Genomic DNA, 19,593 nt, shown 5'->3' with positions numbered 1-19,593 from the left:
CTATATAGATATTCTATATGCACAAGAAAATGCTTACATGAAAGTCCTAAGGTACCCACCCTAAGTGTGAGTTCAAATGGGAGCAGAACTGATAGACTATTGAAACTTCTGGCATCATGTGACTTTAAAAATTTTGATGCAGTTGACATTTTAACTACCACATTTTGGCATGAAATATTCCATGTGAATGATGTCATTTGAACCACAATTGAAAGATGAGATCCATACCAATAAATGTGATACAGCTTTCCAGTATAAAGGAAGTAAAATGGATTTTGAACTAGTAAAGTAGGAAAAGTGGTAGTTCAAGCGATCAAAATTTGTGGACTGTTGAAATAGATGTAAAAAAAGTTTCAAATATGTGACAATAACAGAAGTAGGTTATATTTATACAGCAGTATCACCATTCCCTGGACACTGAGCTGTGGACAACTTTTTTATACTATATATCTTTCATCCCAGCTTGATGGTGTGTTACTGGATCCACGGAATCTTAATGCTGGACCCGCATTTCAGATACAGATACAGATCCACCCAGACCAGTATGCCACAAAAACGGATCCTTTAAACCTAGAAACATATCCCAAGCTGCTGAAATGGAGCCTGTGACAGCTAGCCCTCACACACCAGATCCCAAGCAATAACATTAGAGTTTTAGATTTTTTGCCACCTGTTCAAAACCCTCAATAGCAAATATTCTATTTAGACTTCTAGTTAGATTACTTATTAATTATCTGTAGACTGTATAGTTGTATAAGAAGCTATTAATTACTTACTTGTAGCCTGTCAGCTGTATAGCACATGATAATGCTAGCAGAAAAGGACTGAGAGATTAAATTTTCAATTTTCAGTTTTTGATAATGCTGGTGGAATGCTTTGCGACAATATCTAGATAATAGTACAAAGTATATATACTCAGTTTTCAGTTTTCTTTGTGTACAAAGGATGACTACATCATTAATAATTTAACTAGATCATGATGTGGAGTGGAAATATTCGAACGATGAGGATGCAGACTCATTTATGGATGTGTAGTTAGACCTAATCTAGATCATCATATCAATAAATCTGGTGGATCCATATCCAGATCTGCATCTGTATCCATTTCCTGACAACTTAGTCTTCATGTTTGCTAATAAGCTTCTCTCATATGTTATGTCTCGCTGTGGCATTATAACAGTTCCCTTCCACACCTATCTGCAATCAGGTTGGACAAACAAGGTGCAGATGCATTTTGATAAGATCATGATGTGGAGTGGAAATATTCGAACAATGAGGATGCAGACTCATTTATGGATATGTAGTTAGACCTAATCTAGATCATCATATCAATAAATCTGGTGGATCCATATCCAGATCCGCATCCATATCCATTTCCTGACAACTTAGTCTTCACGTTTGCTAATCAGCTTCTCTCATATGTTATGTCTCGCTGTGGCATTATAACAGTCCCCTTCCACACCTATCTGCAATCAGGTTGGGCAAACAAGGTGCAGATGCATTTTGATAAGAACTTGCGTCTAGCTTGCCTGAGATTGAGGGTGACATTCAAAAAGGCACTTATTTGATTTTGTGATTTTATAACATTTGTGCAATGTACATAAAGTATCTGAAGATAATCAGACTGTTGACTTGGACTGTACTCTGAGGATTTAAGGCACTAAACCTCGATGGAGAATGTTTGAGAACATCAAGCATCCAACCAGAAATAGCAAATGTGGCATACTGGTAAAATAAGATTTTCTCATTTTCTTTTCAATTGCAGAGTTGTATGGTATATTGAGTTTGATGTGAAAAACAAGCACTGACAATAACAAATATTTTCTCATAGTATATTTTGGAAATGCCCCTTTTTATGGTAGAATTCACAAAAGATAAATAGCAAGCACTTGAATCCCAGTAAAAAAATAGTATGCAGGGACAACGTTCAACAACTTATTTAGTCCACTATCTCATGATAATTGGTTTATCACTGCATGCCATGAAATTTATTTCATATTTCATATGGACTAAATGGACTTTGATAAAATGTTCATGCATTCAAAACAAAGTTCAAACTACAGGAATGACCATCAATGCATACTGAACAATGCCAATAAAAGTTCTAAATTACCCTATCAATGAAAGTAGGCGTATAAATGCAAATATGAAAGTTTTGCAAATGCCGTGACAGAATGAAAAATCATACCAGTAAGTTATTTCTCCTGAAGGTTTAAATATGTGAACAGCTTGCCCCATGGATTGGAGAATGTTGATATAATCCCTGTCTGTGAAATTCTCTGGAAATGTATTCGCCGACTCCTTCTTTGGAAGCGTCCCCAAGGATTGAGAAGAGCCCCACTCCCGTTGCAGAGGCGATCCGTGTCGTGTTTTTTGGGGCAAAGTCTGTCCTGTTTTCTGCCGAGCGTCGTACTTGTCCCTCCTGACTGTCGTCAATCTGGTTCGCTGTGGTGATACCGAATGCGACCGCTGCGGCAATGAAGACGACGCCACCCTGTGACTTCGCTGAGAAGATTCATATTGAGCCCTTCCAGGAGAATAGGACCGCAATTCACTAGATTTCCTACTGAATGGCCGAGTCTGTGAGCTGAGAGCAACGGTACCCGCTGCAGCTTCGGCTTCGGTTTCCGCTTCAGCTTCAGCTTCTGCTTCTGCTGCAGCCTCAGCTTCTGCTTCTGCTGCAGCCTCAACCCCGGCCTCGTGACAGTCAATCAACTTAGCCATCTCCTCTTTTAAGTGCGCATGGCTCACTTCCAATTCATCGATTCTCTTCAGCAACAGCTCTGAAGGGGGCAGCACACGCGCCTCCGGCTCCCGGGGCATGGAAGAGCCTGACTGGGGATCCATTGCTGCCAATCGAGGGAGACAAATAAACGTCTATAGAGCGACTGAAAGATGAACACTCGGCCACATGAAGAAGCTCAGAAACCCTAAAAACATGAAGAACGGGAAAATGAACTCAACGTCTAGTATGTCTAGATTTTATATTGCGCTATGAGGACAACAAGAGGCAGACATGAAAAGGCCTTGGAGCTACTAAGTCTAGATCAATCTCAAGAGCACTCTGAGCTGGAGGAGCTCTGGGACGCTCAGGGTTCTGAGGTTTTTTATGTACGAAATTGAGTTGAATCCTAGGTTTTGAAGAAAAATTGCAGAGAATTAAGAGCTAAAGATGAGTGAACATACCTCGTCTTCACGCATTCGTCTTTCCGTCCTCTATCACCATTTCGCCATTGTTGTTGGGCGCGGGAGCCAATGCCGCGGAGTCCACCGACTTTGCCGACCCTGCGTCATCTGCCCCTGTTTGTTTACCTTCTTCTCCACACAATGCAATACAATAATATCGATGATGATAATAATAATGGTCGGCCTCGGCCACTGGCAAATGAACTTTTTCCTTTTTGAGCTCCCGCCGGTAGACGCAAAAGAATCTCGGCCGGTCGCTGTTTCTGTCGAGTGGCTGGGTGGGGTCAATTTATAAGCAGACGTAGACGCAAAATAGACACAGGACGATGACCGAGTTAGAAGTTGGCGGCTTGGCCTCATTGCCCGGTTACGGGTTAGAGAGACGGGAAATCAGGTTACAGAGTTATCATTCCATTGGTTAATTTCTACCGAGGGAATGTTTTAGTTGACATTTTGGTTAAGTATAGGCATTTATATAGGTAATTGGTTTTGAGTATGTTTTGAGAGGATATATCGAAATTTAATGAAGATTCTGAAATTTTAACAAAACCATTGAATAGTTTGGCACATTTATATTTATTAGTTGTATATTTTGGAATTTGTTTTATGGTGTAAACAATTTTTTGATTTTAAAAAATATATATTATATGTTGTTTGAAGTATGATGTTTTGGAGTAAAATGTGTGTTTTAATATGTAATGATTTTTATGTTAATAATAATAGAGATAATAGAGTATATAAGTTTTAATATGTTATGATTTTTATGTTAATGACTATGGAGAGAATAGAATGATGTTTTGTATTAAGGTATAGTTGATTAGTTGTGGGGTGAGTATGTTTAGAGAGGTAGTGTGTCTTACTAATATAATGGTAATTAGTTATGGGGTGAATATGTTTATGGGGTAATGTGTCTTACTAACATAATGATTGATTGGTTGTGGGGTACATATGCTTGTGGGAATGATGCTTCCTATTAACAAGGTCAGTATACTTGTTGGAGTGGTCAATCATGCAAACATAATGGTTGATTGGTTGCAGGGTGAATATGCTTGTAGGAATGGTGCTTCTTATTAACATAATGATTGATTGGTCATGGGGTGAATGTGCATGTAGGAGTGGTGTTTCTTATTAACATAGTAATTGATTGGTAGTAGGGTGAGCATCTTATGGAAATAGTGCTTCCTACTAGCATAATAAGTGGTCAGTTACAGGGTGAGTATATTTACTAAAGTGGTACAAGTAGTGAACATAATGGTTAATTAGTTATAGGGTGATTATGCTTGCAGGAGTGGTGCTTTTTTTAACATAATAGTTGATTGGTTATTGAGTGAGTGTATTTTAGGTGGTGGTGCATCCTACTAACATAATGGTTGATTAGTTACGGAGTGAGTACATTTGTCCTACTAAGATAGTGATTGATTTGTTGTGCGGTGAGTGTGCTTGTTACTTATGGTGTTTCCTACTAACATGATGGTTGACTGCTTGCAGAGTGGTGTGCTTGTTGCTTAGTCTTCCCCTATCATCCTATGTGTTACAAAAATAAGATACCCCTTTCACATGCTTCTCTCTAAAAATGACTAGTAAAATAATTAAAATACACCTAATAGTTATGTGTTTTGGTTTTGTTTATATGACATAATGTCTCTTTATAAAAACTCACTCTATTAAGAGTTGAAATGCTTTATTGAGGATTTGAAAGGTCCCATTTTAAGTCCAACTCTTCATCCCCTCACCCATCTTTCACTGATGAAGTGAAGAAGTAAACTCATATTCCTTATCAAGCCCTTTGCAAACAAAGTGAATAGGTATACCCACCCTTATTCTTAAACTCTTTGCTAATGAAAAAGTAATTGTTACAATTGGATACTTTGAAAAATAAGGATGCGAGAGTTGATTGTTTCGACAAGAAATTGAAGCCCCCATTTGAAGATTCTTCATCTCTTTATCCACCTTTAGCTAAGAAAGTGAAGAAACAAGCCCCCCACCCTTATTAACCTTTGTTAATTAAATGAAGAGGTAAACACTTCCTCCTCATTAAACTCTTTGCTTGTAAAAAAATAATCATTATAGTTGAATACTTCAAGAAATAGGAGCTTAATAAGCCATGTCCTTTGATTATGCCTAGTATATAAAGGTGGAACTTGAAACACAAGTTTAGTGTCTTTAATCACTCTACGTTCAAACCACATGTTGCATCCAATGTTGAGAAAGTTGTCATTGAATGTGTATATAAATGTTGCACTTAAGATGTAGGGCAAGCCTTTAATTAATGTATTCATTTATGCAAGAGTGTCCATGAAAAAATAAGTAAAGTATGAGCACCAAAAGAGTTGGCTAAGGAGAAGGTGTAGGTCAAAGTTGGGAAGAAATAATAGAAGTCCAATAAAGCTTTTATGTTTAATAGTTAGTGTAAACCTAGTTTTAGATGCTGGTGTGGTTTTGAGAAAGTGAGTAAAGGAGACTTGTGGCAAGAATAAGAGTGCTTGGAGATGAGCTCATAAGTTGTAAATGAATGTCAAGGTAAAGCACAACAAAACAACATGCATTCTAACCAAAGAACATTACACGCAAAACTAAGGATGAGTGAGAACATGGAATAGAGTAAGGCAACACATATAAATTGGCACAAAAGAATGGCACTGCAAAAGAAGAGACAATGTAAAGGAAGGTAAGTAGTTGAGACCAGTGAATGAAGGGACGATAAAGAATATGAATAGGCAACTAAGCAATGAAAGAGCATATATGTGAAGAGTCATTTGAATAAATAATTAGGATAATTATTGGAGTCAGTAGTGTCATAAAGTAGTATTAAGTTAAGGAGTTAGTCAATTGAGAGGTGTAAAAACATAGTTGTGGGTGATTTTTTTAAAACTATGTATTGATAATATTTGGCGCCAATGAGAATTGATATAGTCAAAAAATTATATACTAACTATAAATGATTTTTATCTTTATTTGACATTGATATGCAAATGGTTGCATGTTAAAGTTGGTGAAGTCATAATGTTACTCCTAAAACTTCTTTACTTAAATTCTTGGTAAATGCTCTTTATATTTTTTAAACTAAGAGCAAGCTTAAAGAATCATTGGGAATGTTGTCTAGCAACAAGTAGCAAGTTGATTTGACTTGTATAACATAAAGACTCGAGTTCAACCACTCCCCACCCCTAGTGGGTACGGATGTGCCCATAGGCAAGTCTTGGGTAATTTTGATAGTATAGATATGCCCCCCATAGCATGACAAATTACTCAAATGAATCACTATAAGTTTCTATGAGCATAATCCCCCCACCCACCCCAACCCCACTAAAAAGGAAAAAAGAAATATACAACTCTAAAATTAGTAATCTTATCTCAATTTTATTAACTAAGTTGAAGCTCCATATAATCCTAGTTTGGGTATAATTGCAAAATTTGCTTATCTACCCATGTAACATTGTTATTCAACAATATATTAGTGTTCTTCTTGGTTAATTTATTAAAAACGACGCAAGGTAAGTTGAAAAATGCATCATTGACTTAGCTAAAATGTGTGTGTATATGTAAACTAAAGTGCAAGTCCATCTAATCATACCATGATACAATATGTCAATCACAGACAATCACATGTTATAGATTGTAAACATATGATTTTTCACTATCAAATCCGTTGATAGACAATCCATTTAAAGGATACCGATCCAGTAGTCCCAATGCCTTTGGGAAAGAAAGGTAGATATCATAAACATAAAGGTTTGTGGCTAAATGAAAAGATACAACAAGAGAAATTTACAATAGTCATATGAAGTGATTGTGACCTTCCACACTAGCTCTGGTGTGTGGCCTCCATCTAAGCAATTTAATATGAATCGGTCCCAGCACCTTCCTTTATTCTATAAGTAGTCACAATTAAAAACCCCTCAAACATTAATAAAATAATTTTAAGGAATGGTGGGAGTGGAAGGCGTCATCTCTAATCTCGATGGAAATCGAGAGTTTACCTATGCTCGGGGGTTTGTAATTGCAACAAACAACAAAACTAAGCCATACACTCTATATCAAGGTTTATATATCACCATTAGCTTAGGAATAAGAGCATTGGTAGTCATTGGAGACTCCATGATAGTCATAAATTCCTTGACACATTAGGAACTTCTAAAAGACTCCTAACTAGCCTTGATATTCTCCCGAAGTAAAAGACTCACTCAGGGGTTAGCCAAAATTTCTTTTTTTTTAATGTCTTAAGAGACCATAATGGTAGATGCCTTGGCTAATAAAGCCACTAGGTTGCCTCAAGACATTTTGAAGAAAAATGGGGTTATGTATTCTTCCATTATCCCTTGAGTTCACTCCTCGAGATTTCATGGCATTTTTATATTGTTTAATGGATCATGAGGTAGGTATTAAAAGCATGGAACTGCCAAACTAGCGAAATGGAGTTTCAAAGGAAAAGGCCATTGGGCATAGTATGGGCTTGTTAATGGAGGCTTTAATTCACAGGCCTCTCACATTTATTCCCATTTAGTGTGGTGGGATTATGTTATTCAAGTGTTGGGCAAATGTGAAGTTTCATGGTATGTATTGTGGAGCATTGAATTCAATTCTTGGTAACCTTTTGGTTCATATATGGTTGGTTCTCTAGTGGACAGTATGGGAAGATTTTGCTTTTATGCCAATGGAATCTATTTCTTCTTGTGTCTTAGGCAAGATTTTGGCTCTCCTAGTATTCGTTTTCGTGGCATAACAAAATTATTGTTTTTTCTCATACTCTCTTAAATATTTTTTTGGGTGTTCATTGGGAGATTGGCATCTTGGTTTCACTCGTGGATGGAGGGGCTTGGGAATTTTATTCCCAACCCCTTAATTTTGTTCTCTACCTTTGTTATCATCTATGTTTCCCATCTTTGTTGCATCAAGCAATAACAACTTTATTGAATTGAGTCACTATGATTTTGTCTCCCTGTGGCATGTTGGTTGGTTAAGTTTGAAATTCTTGTTTGTTGGGCCGCCAAGGTTTTTTTTTTTTTCTACACTGGCTCACTCATAGGTTTGATTCTCTAACGAGGCTTGGACATTTTTTTTCTAGGTTCCTTTTTATACTCAGTGAAGTTGAAATTTTACCTCTAACCTTCTATGAAAGTGATCGAATTTGGTGGCCTTGCTCCCCCTTAGTTCGTTTTAGCATTTAAAAGAATGAATTTGGCCCTGTCCTAGTCACCTTAGTTTTTCTTAGTCTTAGCAAAAAACAATGGTTTCCTTCTTAGATTTAGAGCTTCATAGATCCCAATAATCTCTAGAGTATATATAGGGTCTTGTGGAGGCATGAAAATACCTTGCTAAGCAATGGAACCTCTCTTAGACCCTTCTCTATATATTCACAATCTATAAAGAAAGTAACATGAACAATATGACAAGATAATGAGAACTTCGGGAGAATATTTTCAAGGGGTTAGGATTTTCGGAAATTGAAGTTGAGTGTTACAGGTTAAGGTTTGTTGTTCAACAAATAAGCAGGGAACCCCTTTAATAGGTCAACATCTCTACAAACTTCGAGTCATTTGGAAAAAATAAAAAGAAGAGGAGGTTAGACAACACCTTAAGGATCTAATGGAAGCGGACCATCCTTCCACCACCCCATAGACAAATATGCAATAAATAAAAATTGATATGTTTTGTAAATCCACATGTATTGTAGATGTTTTTTTATAGGCGAATGAAAGATTGGACTTTTTTCTGCACTGAACAATTTTGGTTCAGATTTTTTGTGTTGTTGCTAGGTTTTTACCCTAGTCTAGCAGGCAATCCCTCATGTGCTCTATCTTGGCCTTATATGGCCTCTTTCTCCTCCTTAAAGTCATTTTTCCATACCTTTTCTTCGATGGCTTCGATCTACTGTCGCTCTTTCCTCCGTGGTGGTTATGTTTCAAGCATGGCAATAGCTATTTCCATTTTCTAAGTGCCCCCCACCCTCTATCTCACCTAATTCTCACCTGTAAACTTGTCGTAGTGACTTTGGGAATTCTAGGGAGAAAATTCACATAAATCTTGTTCTTTACTTGCCAATATGGCCAACGATCATAGTTTTGGTCCTCTTTCTCCTATTGGTAATATGGGTAAAGCGCCTTTCAATGATATTGTAATTAGTGTTCCTCATTCTCCTCAGTCCACGTTCAAAAAACTCCCACAATCATTGTTCCCATAGTAGAAGATGTTGCTTTGTAGGAGGCCTTATGTCATTCAAATGGGCTTATTTTCCACGTCAACTACCTCTAGCCTCATTTAGTTGATTTGAATAAATGGATTATAGTTTTTAAGAAGCCTTAGTTAAAAGAAGAGGCCCTTATTTACCCATGTGCAAAGGATTACTTCATTGTTGAGTTTGATCTTGCTGAAGATAGAGATTTGATTTTAGAATTTAGTCCTTCATTTTGGGAAATTTTTGGTTTATATATGAGACCTTGGGCTCCTTCCTTTGGTCCTCTAATTGCTTCTCTCTCCTTGGCTCTTGTGTGGGTTAGACTTCCAAATCTACCTTTGCATTTACGGAGTTCCACCTCTCGTCCAGTCATTGGCAAAGCTCTTGGAACATATTATCAAAGAAGCACCGAAACAAAGAGACCAAGCATAATTACAAATACTCGCATGTGAATTGATATGGATTTTAGGAAAGGGCTTCCAACATAAATAATTTTGCAAGGTGAGAACTATTCCTAGACCCAACAACTTAGATTGTGAACATGTTTTTTTGTTGTAGATCATGATTTGAAACAGGGCACATAATAGCGAATTTTCTAAAAGGGTTAAGAAAAGCTAAGAAGCACCAACGAAAGCCAACTTGGTGGGTTGGAGCCAAGGAAGAGCATCAACTAATTTCCAAGGAAGATCCACTTGAACCAGGCCATCCTATAGAAGAAATAAAACGAGTTTCAAACAAAATTAGGATGCCTCAATGGAGATAGAGCAATTAAGGGATATTCCCTCAAATGAAAACCCTTCATCTCAAAAAGAATCGACACAATGAGGCTCAATGGAACCTCAAACTACAGAACCCCTTAAGGCAAGTTCAATAGATTAGGCTTAAGAAGATGAGATACATTAGTAATTAGAATCCCTAGATCCAAACAAATTGGGAAGAGTAGGAACAACAAGGACCTCATCAAAGATTAAGGAAATTTGGACAAGAGTGTACAAGAAGAAAAAATCATTTTAAATGGCACAACCAATGGTGACTAGAAGTCGAATCTATAATCCAACTTAGTCATGTAGTTTTTTGGTTCTTTATTTGTGTCAATAATTTGTTAGAATTTAAAGAAATATAAGGTGAAGCTTTCATGGTCATAAGTATTTTAAGTTTTTGGTAAATAAGGATTTGGCAATTTTACTTGAAACACAAGGCTAGTGATTTTTGTAATACCACTTGCCATATGCTCTTATAGTGGAATTTTGCTTAATACAATTATTTATTAATTACTATTAAAAAATTATTTTTTATTGGTAGTATACCCTTAATGTTAGTGCTTTTTAGCAAATAGGAAATTTTTGATGGTGTTGCTAAAGAAACTTTTTGAAACAACATACCAACTTTCCTTATAATATTTCTCAATGTTGAAAACCTATAATATAAATATTCTCCAATCTTAATTAAAAATAAATAAAACAAATTAAATCAAAGTATAAAATTTTAATTTTAATTTATTTATTTTTAATGGACAAAACTTCATAATTTGCAAACCTTTTAGTCAACAAAACAAATTATTTTTTTCTTCCATTTTTTATATATTAAAACAAATTACTTCAACATCTATCATATCTATCATTACACAATACAAATTGACTTTTACTATCAATTCAAATTGCAAACTTTAACTAAATATAAACATATATATATAAACTCTTTTTATATATAATTTTATTCTTCCTAATTTAGTATTCTTAAGATTTTGGACCAAAACTTATAAAAATACATTTATTTTTTTAATGAAAACTCTCACATTACCATATTATTTCAATTAAATTAAATAGTCCAATCCACTGAAAACAAATGATTAAAACATAAATCCAAATCAATAACAGTCACAACCACCAAATTACAACCTATCTCTTAACATATAACAAACATTCTCTTAGGGGCATGCTTAAAAATTCACAATCAACTCACTAGTGATATCAGATCTCATAACAATTCGCATTTGGTTGTCAATTTTTAAGCGTGCATAATATATTCAAGGAAATAGGCTGTGTCTTTTTGGATGTTGTTGTCATTGGGTCATTAGCCCAATCTAATCTCTTTTGAATCGAATGTGATAAAATATAACTAATTCCATCACATTGTTAGGATAACGTGCGAGTATTGAACACTCAATTTCATCCATACATGGAAATTGATATTGATGTTATAAATATATTCAAATATGGTATTCAAATAGGATATATTAACTAATATTATTGATGTTTTAAATATTTGGAAAAATTCATAATAATCATTTATAGAATTTTTTTAATTAATTAATTTATATAAAATATTAAGATGATTAGTTATTTTTTTATAAGTATAAGTTAATTTACAGATGAAATGAATTTTTAATGATATTTTTTCCTGGTTAATTTTAATCAAAATTTGTCAATTTTTTTTTTATTTGAGTTTGAATTTTTTAATATACATAATTCGAGTGCCTTGTGCTAATCAATATATATATTCAAAAATATATTTTAAATAACAAAAAATCTTGAAATTGTATTGCCAAATTTTAATGAATTCCAGTAAAAAACTATTTCTAGTTTCAACTTGTCCTGAGGATGAGCCACACTGGTTGGTTCGAAACGGGTTGACAAATATCTCTCTTTATGTCATTTATGCCAAAGTTCTTCTTAAAAGAAAACTACGTTTATAAATTAGACTAGGACATTTTTAAATATTAAAAAATAAATTTTAAAATTAATTATATAAGATCACAATAATAATAATATTTAATTTTAAATTATAATTTAACTATATTTTAAATTAATGTGTGAGATTGTTTCACTTATGAAATAAAAATTTTAAAAATAAATTTTAAATTAATTACCGATGATGACAATAATAATAATATTTAATTTAAAATTATAATTTAACTAGATTTTAAATTAATGTATGAGATTGTTTCACTTATGAAATAAAGGACCACTTTTATGTACCAACTCCATTTATTAGTTTAGTTTATGAAAGTGTGTACCTTATTCTATTTTGATTTCAACCCGTGGTCCCTAACCATAAAATTGATATTCTTAAATATTAATCCACTCAAACTATACATATAGTACAAATTTTGAAAGGTAGAGCCAATCAAAGTGTACACGTAATGTAAATCTTCAAACTTTCAAGTCCATCAAGAACCCTAAATATTTAATAAATGTGAATTGAATTTGACATCACTAATTTAACAATTAATGGTATAGTGTTTGGAAATTTAATGTAATAGTAATATGTTTGCTTTGTTCATTGTAACAGAAATCTTCCACCAAACCCAAAAAACATCTAAATTTATAAGATAATTATATAGGGATTATAAAATATTGGCGGGTGGGATGATTATATTGAATCGAGAGGGAATATAAAAGATTAGGCTCTCGGAATCTTAGGTGCTTCCTAAATAATGAGGGTGAGGCTCTAATAGCCCCCCGAGGGTTTTGAATTTTTTTAATAATTTAATTAAGTCGAAGCTATGATTATTAATGAGGCAATTAACTAGAGTGTTTTGAATGGTCTAACCTTTATGCATTTTTTATTAAATATTTATAAAAAAAGGTCTATTGAGTATATGATTGGCTCAAATTTGATTTCTAATGAATGTTGTTTTTGGAGTTTTATATGGGAGTTTTTAAAGTGAAATGTTTTAGAAGTGATTCTTTGTTAATCTTAAATTTTGAAGATTAATTTTTTTTCTATTATTATTATAATTATTATGGTAAATTGGTAATTTGTTGGAGTAATTTGGTCAAGGTTCAAGATCAAACTTAATGGTTGCTACTATAACACCAAGAGTATATCCAACAACTCGTAAACTAGTTATACCAAGAGTTTATGACTTAGCAAGAGGTGAGAATCCAGCCTTATCACAACGGGACAAAGGTGTTGCCTCATGGGATTTGAAATCGGGTGGAGGGGATAACATCCCATTGTGCCAACCACTCAGTCATCCCATGAGGAGACAACATTGAAGCCCAATCTTAATAGATACAAATAGATTTAGTAGTGGGATAAGGTTGTTTAGGGGAGTCCTCAACTCTAGCCAAAAAATAAGGGGGTCTATGGTTAAAAAAACATTTATGAAAATACATTACTTATTATAAAATAAGTTCGACAAGTCTCATGTTTATAAGGAAAAAGGCATTTGAACAAGGAAGTTAATGGAGTGGTCAACCAAGGAGCTAGTAATTTGGAAGGCCATTTAAGGGTTTGAAAGGAAACTTGATATAGGGCCAAGTTCACCCCTCTTATGTGAATCCCTTTGCCATCTCATGGTCCACAGGGGGCTCAAGGCACATATCGCCCCTAAAAAATAGAATAGAAACAAATATCTTTTGCATGTTTTATAGCACACCACATGAAGGGCTTCCCAAAGTTTACATGTATATGGGAACATGAATGATATTCCTTGGAACCATAAGAGCTCAAACTCACATGTGACTTGCCATGATGGGAAGTTTTATGGAGTTCATGCACTAAGTTCAATCCCTCTTCCTTAGGCTTAGACTTGAGAGATCTATTGGGTTGACATGGGCATTTAAGTCAATCAAACTAATATATACGAGGTTTCTCACTATCATTTACATCGTATGCCATAATTAATCGCTCTCTGTTTTTTGTTTTTTGTTTTCCTTCACATGGATGAATTTATTGGAGAGTTAAAGATACTGAGTCATTTTACCTTGGAAGCCCTTCAATGTCGTGGATTGATATGCTCACTGCATTACAATTATGGGAGGTTTTAGTGAGGCTTACAGTTATATGATAACATCTTCAATGGAACCCTTAGCCCTGAAGAAGGGTCATACCCTACCTATTTTCATAGAGAAACATGAGAATTGGAGTGCTTAATTCGAAGTTAAATACTCTTAAGAAAAAAAAAGGCTAAAGATCAATTATACATTAATATTGTTAAGTAAATTTTAGCACAAATATATAATATAACGCTACTCCCCTAATCCCAAAGATCACAAAACTACAAGAAAACATCTCTCACACCTTGTTATTGAGATTGTATAGACCAAATAATTGCTTATGTAAATCTACCACCTCTTAATGCACTTCCTAAAAGTCTTGCCAATCGTATCACCAAAAACACACATCAAGAATTGATACATATCGACACCTACTACTACCAACCAAGACACCATAATTTTTAAATTTCGTTATGCAAGATTTGTACTTGTATCTTCAAAGGTTCTAAGGTGGTTTATTGAGATTTACTCATACAAATTTTAAGAAACATTTATTGGACATAATCTCTTTTGATAAACTTCCACAATCTCAAATATCAAATATCTAGTACTTTCATTTATAATTAACATGTATTGAGATTTATCCAAATTTTGACAAGCATCTATATTGGACATAATCTTTTTTTTTATAAACTTCCACTATCTCAAATATCAAATATCTAGTACTTTCATTTATAATTGACATGTAATGAGATCGTCCAAAAATACCACCATTGTTTTCATAAGTTTAGCGAAAAACGTATATTTATTTTTTTACTATTTAAAATATAAACCAAAACTCCATTGTTTAACAGGGAAAGCGATATATTATTTTTTTTCAATTTCAAATAAACAATTTTACTTAATAATATATTAGTTACTTAATAATATTTGTTTTTAATATATTAATAAATTAATATCATAATTTAAATATTATTGTTCAAATATAACCGTTACTTATAATTATGTCTACACTTATTTGTTGGAAATGCCTCTACCAAAAAAATTTCTTATATAATTTCTACCCAAAAAACACTTTACTTAAAACAATCTTACCACATCTCAAGTTTGTTTGTTTCATATTACAAATCTATCCATCTATTTAAAATAATAATTTAATTTGTATCTTAATACATTAATATATTTATTTAAAATATCTTTTAAAAGTATAAAGTAAAATTATCTTATCACTTGTCTTATTATTTTCAATTATAAATTAATTTTTAAAAGACACTGGTCCTCTATTTTCTTATTACAATTTTACTATATCTCAAATTTTTTGTTTCATATTACAAATCTATCCATCTATTTAAAATAATAATTTAATTTGTATCTTAATACATTAACATATATATTTAAAATATCTTTTAAAAGTATAAAGTAAAATTACCTTATCACTTGTCTTATTATTTTCAATTAATTTTTAAAAAATATTGGTCCTATATTTTCTTATTACGATTAAAAATAATTTTCAAAAAACACTTGTCATATATCTTCTTATTCTAATATTGTGATTAAAGATAATAATATCGACGACACATTATAAATATATTATTTAAGATATGATATCTAATTATAAATTTTATATATAGTGTATGATATTATTATATATAAAATAATATAATTTATTACAAATTCGAAACATCATTCTCAGCAACATGCATAAGAGTTGGCGTAGATACACGTGTCAAGCAAATTGCATTTAAAAAAAGCAGCCACTTGTAGCTCAAGTGTTGTATTCCACATCTTGCACTTAATTTAATCTTAAACTTGGTCAACAGGACTAACTACTTATGTCTTGTCATATTATGAAATTAAAGAAGAACATGTATAAAGTAGTGGCTTAAAAGTGATAGACTTTTTAATTTTGAACATATCTTTATGTGATATGGTTAGGTTAGTTTATTGGTTAATTAATCATATTTGTATAATTATTTATCTTTTTAATAAAGTTTATGTTTGTGGGCTTGTTTACATCACAAATTTATTTTAATGGTAAATTTGTGATGGGAGAGATCAATTTAATGGAGTATCGTTTGGCCTTTGTGTTTGGAGATAATTACTAATATTATTTTTTACATTTTATATATTTTTAGGAATTGAAGATAAATATTAGTGATTATAATAATAAATTAAATGACATATAAATGTTTATAGATTTTTCATAAATATCACAATACTTATTTATAATATATCTCACATTGTCGTATAGTAGTTTTAGTATGTGACAATTTCGCCAAGTATGTTTTTGGAAAAATTAAGTTGACATTTTTGGATATCTAGGTTATAAATGTCAAACTATAGAATTTTAGGTACCCTGGGGATTTGTAAGGGTGCCTAATCCATTTCTACCTTCAAAATCAAGTTTGGAACACTTCTAAATCAAGATTTTGCGAAAAAAAAAGAAGAAAAAAAACTCATTCTGGTGAAAAAGCTATCAAGCAAATTAAATGGCAAACATCAATCCATAATAAACATTAACACACCTATTTCATGATATATCTCATGTTGCTAAAATTTAAAAAAAAATCATAAAAATGAACTAAATTATAACTTTATTTCAAATTATTATTAATTATAAAAGTAATCAATATATAAGTTTGTTAGGCGAAGAGGTAACTCCACGAATTGAATTGTGTTTTGCATTAAGATGGAACATGGATATATACATGAAGAGGGAGACTATTGGGTTTCATCTCCCAATGTCTCTTCGTCTTCCAATTCTCTTTATTTTCATGTTTACAATATTTACATGGATTTACATAATCCCAAGGATTAGGTGTCAACATTCCCCCCCTTAATCTGAAGGGATGTTGGTGAGTCCAAGCATCATTCTGAATCTTTCAAAATTTTCTCTTTTAAATGCTTCGGTGAAGATGTCTGCAATATGCTCATTTGTGGAACAATGGCGTAGGTGGATTGTCTTGGCCTCAACATGATGTCGAATAAGATGGTATTTTGTATTGATGTGCTTCGTTTAATCATGGAACTTTGGGTTCTTGGCCAACTTTATTGCAGAAGTATTGTCAATTAAGAGAGGAGTTGAATGCACTTGTTTCTCCTACAAATCTTCCAGAATTTTCCCAAGCCACACAATTTCCTTTGTTGCTTCAGCTGCTACCACATATTCTCCTCCGTTGTGGAATCCGCTAGAAGTGATTGTTGGCGTGACCTCCAGAAGACAGCTCCTAATCCAAGACTCATAACATAACCTGCAGTAGATGCCCTAGTTTCTTTATCTCCATCGAAGTTTGAATCAGAGTACCCAATCAAGCTAAAGTCGCCCACCTGTGTATACTTAATTCCAAAGTATTAAGTTCCCTTCAAGTACTTTATAACTCTTTTTGCAGTAGACTAATGACCCTCACAAGGCTTTTGCATAAACCTAGAGAGAATTCCATCAACAAATGAAATGTCTGATCTGGTAGTAGTCAAGTAGTTGAGACTTCCTACAAGTTGTCTATACTTCGTTCCATCCTCAAATTTTTTTCCTTAAGTGGATGTGAGCTTTAAGTTTTGTTCCATTAAAGTAGTTAAAGGATTGCACTCAGCCATGCCAAACCTGTTCAACAGATCTCCAATGTATTTCTTGTGAGAGAGGAATATAAACTTCAGATGTTGAGTTACTTCAGTACCAAGATAGTAGTGAGCATAGCCCAAATTTGTCATTTCAAAACCTTTCCTCAGTGCCTTCTTTATGGATGCAATGTAGCTCTCATTGTTCCCTATCATCAAAAGATCATCTACATACACAACAAGATATACAACTATTTTACCAATTTTCTTGACAAACAAAGTTGCATCATCAATATCATCATGTTTGAAGTTGAGTTTTAGATGATGCTCAGTTAACTTCTCATAGCAAGCTCACGGTGCTTACTTGAGGCCATACAAGGATTTGACAAGCTTGCATACTTTGTGTTCCTGGCCCTTCACAACAAATCCTTCTGGTAGGGATATAAAAACATTCTCTTTCAGATCTCCATTCAAGAAATTAGTTTTTACATCCATTCGATGGACTTTCCAACCATTTTGAGCTGCCAAGGCAAAGAGTGTCTAGATGGTCGCCCATTTTGTTGTGTCGATCCCTTCCTTCTGTGCAAAACCTTTTGCTACAACCCTATCTTTGTGCTTGTCAAGTGAGCCATTTGCTTTATACTTATTCTTGAAGACCCACTTTCAACCTATTGGTTTGGTTCCTAATGGAGGATCAACCAACTTCCAAGTGTCATTCTTTATCAAGGCATCATATTATTTTTGCATCATTTCTTTCCATTCATCATGAGAAGCGACTTCTTTGAAGAAAGTTGGTTCAAATTCTGTAGACAAATTCAGTTCACAATCATAAGAAACATCCATATCAACAGGTGAATTAGAATCATCTATAACACCTCCATTTTGTCTGGTTGAGCTTTTTATTCCTATCTTTCCAACCTCATCAGGACAAACACTTTCAAGTGTCTTTGTCAACCATTTTGGAGGACCTTTCTGAGATGGCCCAAGCTGCTCAGTTGAATGAGTTTGGGCTGAATCAATATTTAGTCTCCCAATTATGTCAATCACATCACTCAAAGGGTCATCAGTGGTTGGAGCTTCATGCGAGGGAGAGAGTGCTTCAAAAGAAGATTCCACGGATTGATCCAATATAGGAATCCCCCCTCAAGACGTGGAATCTCATTATCAAATTCTTGAAAAGGCTTTGCATGTACGAATCTATCCAAGCGATCAAGTTGTCACTCAACAACATTGTCAACCTTGGAAGATTCAAGAAAGATCACATCTCTAGATATTATGAACTTCTTATTGACTTCACCATAGAGATGTTATGCTTTAGAGGTATTTGAGTACCCCAAGAAGATACACATGCGACACCTTGCACTGAGTTTGTTTCTATGTTCCTTAGGTATCATGGCATAATAGGTGGAACCAAAAACCCTAATATGCCTCACCGAAGGAACGCGGCCATACCTCATTTCATAGGGAGTCTTGTTTTTTTCTTTTTTAAATAGAATATGTAGCTTTTTCATTAGATAAACTGGAAATGGGTCAAGTACCACACAATATTGGAGAGAAAGCTCTCATAAATTTTCATCATTTTAACCTGAAGAAAGACCTTATTGCTGCCAGCATTATTTACAAACGAGCTTTGAACATAACTTATACTATATACCTTCCAAAAAACTCTACCATATTCTATAGACAAACATATATATAACTTAAAAGGAAACTTCTACCCACTACTACCAAGTTCGATTTCTCCCAAGGCTTCATCTGCAGTTGTAACCAGTTCTTCAACACCGCCAATCCCAGGTTCTAGGTCCCGAACAATAGCGCCCGCAACACCTTCAACATGAGGGACAAAGCCATCCCCAAATCTGAATACTTCCTTCAACACCTCAACTGTGGCAATGTTGACTTTGACTTCAATGTTCTCCACCTTGTGACCCAGACTCATCACGTTTGTACATA

The 19,593-nt window shown here is 33.7% G+C and overlaps 1 protein-coding gene across 2 annotated transcripts in view; it reads right to left on the bottom strand.

Annotated features, from left to right (window-relative positions):
- The window catches only part of LOC149231354 (uncharacterized), a 215,675-nt gene extending 212,239 nt beyond the window's left edge, over positions 1-3,436 (bottom strand). The window contains exons 1-2 of one of the 2 annotated variants that reach the window (XR_016248060.1): positions 3,187-3,436; positions 2,189-2,930 (exon numbers count right to left, since the gene is read on the bottom strand). Coding sequence is in view for 1 of the 2 variants with exons in the window: in XM_089379181.1 (XP_089235307.1) it covers positions 2,189-2,847 (659 nt within the window). In the remaining variant the exon portion in view is untranslated. The remainder of the gene's footprint in view (positions 1-2,188; positions 2,931-3,186) is intronic. The other variant, XM_089379181.1, reaches the window with a different exon arrangement.
- Positions 3,437-19,593: the final 16,157 nt, after the last annotated feature.

The sequence above is a fragment of the Pinus tabuliformis genome, chromosome J (genome assembly GCF_031772625.1).
Source record: "Pinus tabuliformis cultivar Carrire ecotype Pingquan chromosome J, CPIR1, whole genome shotgun sequence".
Classification (NCBI taxonomy): Eukaryota; Viridiplantae; Streptophyta; class Pinopsida; order Pinales; family Pinaceae; genus Pinus; species Pinus tabuliformis.
Note: the sequence above shows the minus strand (reverse complement) of the source record. Positions and strands in the feature narration are given on the sequence as shown.